Source organism: Leptonychotes weddellii, chromosome X (assembly GCF_054177405.1).
Source record: "Leptonychotes weddellii isolate Sample4059 chromosome X, ASM5417740v2, whole genome shotgun sequence".
NCBI lineage: Eukaryota > Metazoa > Chordata > Mammalia > Carnivora > Phocidae > Leptonychotes > Leptonychotes weddellii.
Genome location: NC_138385.1, coordinates 106610277 through 106619359, shown reverse-complemented (window position 1 = coordinate 106619359; position 9083 = coordinate 106610277). Strand labels below are relative to the sequence as shown.

The window sequence follows — 9083 nt, the reverse complement described above, 5'->3', positions numbered from 1 at the left end:
CACATCATCACATCTCACGGGGGGAAAAATCACCGCACATTGCATGCCCCCTCACACAGGGACATGTCACGTGACGGTGTCCCCGCACACGGGGGTACATCACAGCTTAGCGAGGAGTCACCTCAGACATCGCGTCCCCTCACCGCGGTGCGTTCCCTCACACGGGGGCATCCCCTCACACGGGCCGTCCCGCCTCCGGGGCCTCTACCTTCGTTCTGCGGCTTCACCAGGTCCAGCATCTGGCAGAGGCAGTCCTCGAAGGGCAGGGCCTCGATGGCCATGCTGTCCAGCCTGCGGCACTGCTCCTCATAGAAGTACTCCAGTTCAAACATGGACAGCGCGCCGTCCCCATCCAGGTCCATGCAGCGGAACCAATACTCGATGCTGCAGTCACAGCAGGTCAGGGCGAGCTCGGTCAGCCTGGCCGCCTGGGACCGGCCCCGCTGGGGACTGACCCCACCGGGACTAACCGCAGTGTGCAGCCCGCCTGGGACTGGCCTTGCCCGGATGGACCCCTGGTGGCGCCCACGCTCAGGGGTGACCGTTAGCCTACGGCTGCCAACTGCTGTACCAGGACAGCCCCCAGATACGTACCTGGTTGGAGTTCTTTTGTCCTCTTCAGAAATCAGAAACCAGACAAAGTCAGCGTAGCTTATTTTTCCTTCCTTCTGGACTTTCCTGCCCCTGGGTTCAGGGTTGAGACCAACAGGCAAGACGTGGGTCAGGGAGGAGCGGCGAGAGGTGGGAGGCCCCTGCCCACCTCCCCGCTGGGAGAGTGGAGCCTTGCATTTGGCCCCGTCCCACGCTGGACTCCCACTTGGGGGCGGGCTTCAAAGGACACGTGCTCGCAGGGGGTGCCCTGGAACTGCAGGTAGGGCAGGACCGGCTTCTGTGGCCTCAGTCACAGCTGCCTCGTGGCCTACTCCAGGGCCCTCTCAGAGGCCCAGGGCCTGACATGACCCACCCACACGGGGCCTGTGCTCCCCCCCCCCTTACTGAACGACCTCCTGTGATAATGCTGTTTGCCCCCCCTTCTTACGACCTCACATGACAAAGACGTGTGTCCCCTTCGTTATGATCTGGTGGAACAGAACTGTGCATGTCCCCCGACGACGTCACATGACAAAGCTGTTCCCCCTTAGGAGCTTGTGTGACAATGGCATGTGGCCTCCCTTAATGACCTCACGTGACAACGGCACTCCCTCTCAACACACGACAAGCTCACATTAGGGAATGAATGAGAACTGCACTCAGGCACAGAACATTGCCCAAAATCACAAGAAAATGGCTGTTAAGACGTACCTTGTCACCGCCCCTGAGAATATCCTCTCGATCATCTTGGTGGATATAGCTGCAGAAACAGAACCGGGCTGTGAGCCGCCTGCACATGCCTGCGGTCACGGCCCAACCTCAAACGTGCGGGGAAAGCTGGGCAGGCTCGGGTCTGAAATGCTGAGCCCCAGGCCTGGCGGGGGTGGAACCTGAGGAACCTACTCTCCCGCATGTGTCCTCCCCAGGGCGCTGCCCAGAGCTTTCCTGTTCTGAGGACTGAGCCCCAGTCAGAGCCACGAGAGTGGAAAGCTGCCCCAGGGGCTCCAAGACAGAAGCAGACTAAAGAGCAGACCACATTTATAGTCACGCTCTCAGATGCTCCACCTCCAAACACTCTCCCTTTGATTTTAAAACCAAATGTGTTTAAACTAAAACCTGACAAATGAGAAGTGAAAAGCACTGCCATCAGTCAGCTTAGGCGCCTGTCACAAAGCACCACCGATGGGGCAGCTTAAACAACACGTTTATTCTCTCCTGGTCCTGGAGGCTGCGAGTCTGAGATCCAACTGGGGCTGGAGGCTGGGAGTGTGAGCGAGATCCAGGTGGGGCTGGAGGCTGGGAGTCTGAGATCCAGGCGGGGCTGAGGCCGGGAGTCTGAGATCCAGGAGGGGCTGAGGCCGGGAGTCTGAGATCCAGGCGGGGCTGAGGCTGGGAGTCTGAGATCCAGGCGGGGCTGAGGCTGGGAGTCTGAGATCCAGGCAGGGCTGAGGCTGGGAGTCTGAGATCCAGGTGGGGCTGGAGGCTTGGAGTGTGAGTGAGATCCAGGAGGGGCCGAGGCTGGGAGTCTGAGACTCACGAGGGGCTGGAGGCTGGGAGTCTGAGATCCAACTGGGGCTGGAGGCTGGGAGTCTGAGATCCAGGAGGGGCTGAGGCCGGGAGTCTGAGATCCAGGCGGGGCTGAGGCTGGTTCCTCCTGAGGCCTCTCTCCTTGGCATGTGGACCCCGTCTTCTCCCCGTGTCCTCACGTGGTCGTCCCTCTGCGTGTGTCTGTGTCCTCATCCCTCTTCTTATAAGACCCCAATCCTATGAGATCAGGGCCCAGCCTAATGATCTCATTTTACCGTAATCACCTCTTTAAAGACCCCACTTCCACTTATGGTCCCATTCTGGAGTCCTGGAGAATGTGGCTCTGACAAATGAATTTTGGGGGGACACAGCTCAGCCCATACCAAACTTGAGACCCACAAGACAGAGAAAACGAAGACAGTCTCTTTCCACATCTCCCAATTCATCCTACCTTGATGAATGTTATCCTGATACAAAATGACTGGGTGCTACAACAGGCTGACTTGTGTCTCCCCAAAAAAACATTTCTAAATCCTGATTCCTGAACCTTAAATGGAAATAGGTCTTTGCAGATGTGATGAAGTGAAGGATCTGAGAGGAGTTCATCCTGGATGAGGTGGCCCTAAATCCAATGACACGTGTCCTTGTAAGAGACAGAAGAGGAGACACAGACACAGAGGAGAAGCCACGTGAGGACGGAGGCAGAGATGGGATGGACGCGGCCACAAGCCCAGGGATGCCTGGAGCCCCAGAAGCTGGAAGAGGCAGGGAGGACCCTCCCTGGAACATGGCACTGCCTCGCCTGGATCTCGGTGGTCCTGCCCCGCCTGGATCTCGGACTCTGGTCTCCAGAGCTGGGAGAGGATGAATTCCTGTTGTGGGACGGGCCCGGTTCGTGGTCATTTGTTACAACAACCTCAGCAAACTCCTGTACAGCCCTCCTGGGTGACCGCCCATAAATTCCTTGACTGTAGATACTTTGAGGGTACTTGGCTGTTGTTTTAGGCCCCCTCTGTTATAGCACACAGTGAACTGTGTGACAGCTCACTTGGATGCACACATCCAAAGACTGAAAACATGGACCAGCAAAGGAAACCTACCTCGTGGGCTGCACAGGACAGGGTCAGCTCTGACCCCTCTGCCTGCCTTCTCACGACACCCAGGTCGGGGTCGCACCTGAGACTTGGCCTGGCTGCCGCCAGCAGCATGGACCAACCCTGCGAGCACCACCGCTCTCGCAGCTGGAGGCTCCTTTGTGGGCAGGTCAGCACCCTGCAATGTGTGTGTGTTTCTGTCTCCTGTGTGCATCATGACCCATGTGTGTCCCCATCTTGTGTGCCCTGCATGTCCCACATGTGTCCCCATCCCTCAGGTGTCTCGTGCATGTGCATCCTGCGTCTCCCGTATGTCCTGCAAGAACATACCACTCCTGGAGACGATGGGCATGAAAAAGAGGAAGGCAATTTTAGACATCAGGCCACGGGCCCAGGGGAGGTGGCCATGGCCAGTGGCACTGGACAGAGCAGGGTGCCTGAGGGGCCGGCACCTGTAGGTCCCCTTGTCCCACACGGGCTGCATACTAACCGTGGTCGTTGTGCCGGGCCAGGTCCTGGGAATCGATGAGAAGGTCGTGGTCCGTGTCCAGCTCCCAGAACTTGCAGTAAATGACATAGAAGTGCTCGTAGGAGAAGTACTCTGTCAGCTGATTGATGTCTGCTTCCTCTTCCAAGAGCGCCACATTCTGCCAAAACAAACCCAACAGAACTGGTGCATTTTCCACAGGAGCTGGGCTTCCTGTGGGTGGGACCCTCCCAGGTGTCTCATATTATGAGTGTGGAGGGCCCAGAACTGGTCAAGACAAGCCTGGGGTCAGGAGCACAGCATCTAGGTCAGGAGCGCACTGCGGTCAGGGTTGCGCCTAAAACTCAGCCTGGCTACTGCTGGCAACATGCGGCAGTCCTGCGAGTGTAAACCCTCTCACAGCCTGGAGCCTCCTTCTGTGGGCAGATCAGCACCTTCCTCATTAATGCCCACACGTGCACTGAACCTGAGTGAAGAGGACACCTTGACCTCCAGTGCCTATGGGTCATTGCTCCTGCATGGACGGTGGATGGTCAATGGGTGGGTAGATGGGTAGAGATGGATGGAGGACGATGGTGAACAGAAGGATGGAGAATGGAAGATGGACGGGTGAAGGACGCAGGATAGACGTAAGAGGGTGGAGGATGGAAGGAAGGATGGAGGATGGATGGAGGAGAAGACAGAAGATGAAAGATACGGATGGGAGATGATGGAGGATGGGTGGTGGAGGGTGGAGGATGGATGGATGGGTAGAGGGTGGAGGATGGACGGTCCAGAGTGGAGAGTGGAGGATGAAGGGTGGATTGGTGGATGGAAGATAGAGGGTGGAGGGTGGAGGATGGATGGATGGGTAGAGGATGGAGGATAGATAGATGGGTAGAGGTTGGAGGACGGATGGATGGGTAGAGGGTGGAGGATGGACAGTCCAGAGTGGAGAGTGGAGGATGAAGGGTGGATTGGTGGATGGAAGATAGAGGGTGGAGGGTGGAGGATGGATGGATGGGCAAAGGGTGAAGGATGGATGGATGGGTGGAGAGTGGAGGATGGATGGGTAGATGGTGGAGGATGGATGGTCCAGAGTGGAGGGTGGAGGATGAAGGGTGGATTGGTAGATGGAAGATAGAGGATGGAGGCTGGATGGATGGGTAGAGGATGGAGAATGGATGGATGGGTAGAGGGTGAAGGATGGATGGATGGATAGGTAGACGGTGAAGGATGGATGGATGGGTAGAGGATGGAGGATGGATGGATGGGTAGAAGGTGAAGGATGGATAGATGGGTGGAGAGTGGAGGACGGATGGGTAGATGGTGGAGGATGGATGGTCCAGAATGGAGGGTGGAGGATGGATGGATAGGTAGAGGATGGAGGATGGATGGACAGGTAGAGGGTGAAGGATGGATGGATGGATGGATGGATGGATGGATGGGTAGAGGATGGAGGATGGATGGTCCAGGGTGGAGGATGAAGGATGGAGGGTGGACTGGTGGATGGAAGACAGAGGATGGAGGGTGGAGGATGGATGGGTAGAGGGTGGAGGCTGGATGGGTAGAGGGCGGAGGATGGATGGATGGGTGGAGAGTGGAGGATGGATGGATAGGTAGAGGGTTGAGGATAGATGAATGGGTAGAGGGTGGAGGATGGATGGTCAAGGGTGCAGGGTGGAGGATGAAGGGTGGATTGGTGGATAGAAGATAGAGAATGGAGGGTGGAGGATGGATGGATGGATGGATGGGTAGAGAGTAGAGCATGGAATGATGGGTAGAGAGTAGAGGATGGATGGATGGGTAGAGGGTGAAGGATGGATGGATGGATGGGTAGAGGATGGAGGCTGGATGGTCCAGGGTGGAGGGTGGAGGATGAAGGGTGGATTGGTGGATGGAAGATAGAGGATGGAGGGTGGAGGCTGGATGGGTAGAGGGTGGAGGATGGATGGATGGGTGGAGTGGAGGATGGATGGATAGGTAGAGGGTGGAGGATAGATGGATGGATAGAGGGTGGAGGATGGATGGTCCAGGGTGCAGGGTGGAGGGTGGAGGATGAAGTGTGGATTGGTAGATGGAAGATAGAGGATGGAGGGTGGAGGATGGATGGGTGGAGGGTGGAGGATGGATGGATGGGTGGGTGAAGGGTGGAGGATGGATGGTCCAGGGTGGAGGGTGGAGGATAGATTGGTGGATGGAAGATACAGGATGGAGAATGGCAGACAGGAAGGCAGGTGGACAGGAGGCATGGACGTATAGAGGCCCCGTGTCCCCACTGGCCAGTGGCCTACCTGCAGGAAGGTGCTCCTGCGGAGCTCTGCACACGTGATCCTCCCTGACCAGGACCTGTTGACGGTGTAGAAGATCCTCTGTATGACCTGCAGGAGGAAGGCGTCAGCAGAGCACCTGGACACCGGGGGATGCAGGACCCCATGTGCTGGCCGAGGCACCCACTCTGCGTTTGCCAAACAGTTGGGTTGGGGATGAAAGTGCCTGTGAACCCTGTGGTCCAAAGAGCAGGCATGTGTGTTCCCCCAAAGCTAAGACGTCCTCCCAGGCTGAGAAGCCCATGGCCAGCCCTCTCCCTCCGGCCCGGGGAGGAAGCGCACACGGATCTCTGGGATGCCCCCTCCCTTGTGCTAGTGTCTGAGTTCCAGGCACGTGGGAAGACCCGCCAGGCTCTCCACGAGCTCGCTGTGCTTTGTGCCTCCACATGGGATATCTGCCTCTCGAGGACCCTCCCTCGGCCCCACTCAGCACGCACTGCCAACATCTTATCCGTGGGCGAGAAAATCGGGGTCCAGAAAGGCCATGGCCCGAGGATCTGGGTCCTCATTCAAATGTGTGGTGGGGCCTGTAGCCGGGGTCCCGGGGGCAGCGGCGGTCCCGAATACTCACGGTGGTGATGTAGCGAGAGTGGAACTCTGACGCCTCCTTCAGGAAGGCTAAGCCCGGGTGCGTGTTCACCACGTCCTGCACACGGAAGACAAGACGGAGCTCGGGGACACGCTCCGTGCCCGCCCAGCATGAGCACCTGTATCTTTGCAAACCCCTGCGGCTTCCACAGGGACAGGGCTGCTGTGCACAGAACACTCTGGCCACACAGCTGCTTACGAAACATAACCCCAAGAGCGCGACTCTGTAACTCCCTTAGGCTGCACGCTAAGGAAGCATGGGACAGGGTGGTGGAAGCGACCATCGTGACCTCTGACAATTAACTGGGACTCAACGCATATAAATGCACAAGGACCCACACAGAGGTCCACAGGAAGGGTTTAAATACCCTCGTTTTATGAGCTACAGTCACATGAGCCTTTAGGTGACATCTGCTGGAATAATCCAGTTACTCAGAATGGCTACACAGAAGGGCCAGTGACAAATCTACCATTCACCCTCGATTATCTGTCTCAGACTGTGCCACGATGCTCTAAATGAGTCTGAAGGAAAGCAGAGAATGTTCTAGAACACCACGACCTGTTTTTATGCAGCAGGTGACAGAGTCAGGGGCTGTAGTTCCCATGTCTCTGTGGCCTCATGCTCTGCAGCTGCATTTGGTCCTCCCACTCACACACATCTGCACCGTGTGGGGCACATGTGGTCCTCCCACTCACACACCTGCACCACATGGGGCACATGTGGTCCTCCCACACACCTGCACCACGTGGGGCATACGTGGTCCCCCACTCACACACCTGCACCACGTGGGGCACACGTGGTCCTCCCACTCACACACCTGCACCACGTGGGGCACACGTGGTCCTCCCACACACCTGCACCACGTGGGGCACACGTGGTCCTCCCACTCACACACCTGCACCACGTGGGGCACACGTGGTCCCCCACTCACACACCTGCACCACGTGGGGCACACGTGGTCCCCCACTCACACACCTGCACCACGTGGGGCACATGTGGTCCCGCCACTCACACACATGAGAGGGGCTGGGCCCTGGACCATGTCTGTGGGAAGCAGTACCCTGAGGGAAGGGAGCCAGACCCGTAGCCAGTGTGTGGTGTACGTGCAGGGGTGGACCTGGGAGGAGGTGCGTGTGGTCTGGACGCCGGGCCATACCTGTAAGAAGGGGATGAAGTCGTCTTGCACCAAGTAATTACAGCCGGGATTCATGAGCAGGTGGACGAACTTGGCAGCCTCATCGTGACAGTTCTGGAGGATCCTGCAATGATGGAGGACGTCCCAGCGGTCCCCCCACACCAGATCCACGAGGCCCCTCCCAGATACAGGCGGTGAGGAGGGCACGGGGCCATGACGGGGTGTGACATGCCCGGAAAGGGACAGCACGCCATGCCACACGCCCTGGAGGTTAGCCCCCTCCTCTTGCCGTCTCGGCCACAGAACGTGAGCCGTGAGGCAGCACCTGCCCTTGGGACTATGCAGAGCTGGGGACACGCCTCCCTTCCCAACACCCGCCCCCGGCACACAGGCGCGAGACTCACTTTCTCCACATGGCGACGAACTTGTGGACAGAGATGGATCCCGTGCGCTCTCCCCCGGCACTGCAGAACAGCGGCCCCTTCCAGTACAGCGGGCAGCCACAGGCCTGCAGTACAAGGGCACAGCGGGCAGTCAGCGCCCCCTGGACACCCAGCTGCTGCCACGATCGCGCGCCCCCAGGGGGATGCCGCAGCGAACCTCTGCTGCAGAGACACTGGACCTTCAAGCCCATCAGCCCTGCACACAGGAGCGCAGTGTTCCCGCCAAACACAAGACGTGCGTTCACTCCCGCGCACCAGGGACAGCAAGAGGTGCTTGTCCTAGCTGTCGCATCGGGTGACGGGAATGCAGCTCAGGGACAGGAACAGAGCACCCGTCCAGCAGACAGTCCATCAGCGGGCAACCAGCAGGCCCCCGAAGTCTGCGAGTCCAGCAGCAGCTTGGGATAACCATGGGCGAGGGAACGGACAGCGTAAATGAGGAAGGGTTCTAAACGTGACATGGAAAATACCGCCCATCGGAACTTCACCATGTGAGCACAGACTACGGCGTTGAGCACGTGTGTCAGCAGAGAAGCCTGGAAAACACTGATCTAAGCTCCTACCTCAAAAAAGGAAGAAATAAAGGAAGAACGCCGGAACAGGCAGACGTGAAAATAAAACAGGGGTGCCTGGGAGGCTCAGTCGTTAAGCGTCTGCCTTTGGCTCAGGTCACGATCCCAGGGTCCTGGGATCAAGCCCCGCATCAGGCTCCCTGCTCAGCGGGGAACCTGCTTCTCCCTCTCCCACTCCCCCCTGCTTGTGTTCCCTCTCTTGCTGTTTCTGTCAGATAAAATCTTTAAAAAAAAAAAAAAAGAAAGCAAATACTCAATACAGAAAGCAAAACTGAAAGTCAGTTCTTCGAAGATCTAAAAAACAAAACACCCTTTAGCAAAACTCGTCAAGAACAA

The 9083-nt window shown here is 57.6% G+C and overlaps 1 protein-coding gene across 1 annotated transcript; it reads right to left on the bottom strand.

Annotated features, from left to right (window-relative positions):
- Window positions 1-88: 88 nt before the first annotated feature.
- On the bottom strand, window positions 89-8876 carry PPP2R3B (protein phosphatase 2 regulatory subunit B''beta). The gene is made up of 8 exons (XM_081809263.1): window positions 8137-8876; window positions 7754-7856; window positions 6580-6654; window positions 5973-6059; window positions 3703-3859; window positions 1303-1351; window positions 595-684; window positions 89-384 (listed from the first exon to the last, which is right to left on the bottom strand). The coding sequence occupies exons 1-8, from the start codon at window positions 8364-8366 to the stop codon at window positions 123-125; spliced, it is 1053 nt and encodes a 350-aa protein (XP_081665389.1). The 5' UTR covers window positions 8367-8876; the 3' UTR covers window positions 89-122.
- Window positions 8877-9083: the final 207 nt, after the last annotated feature.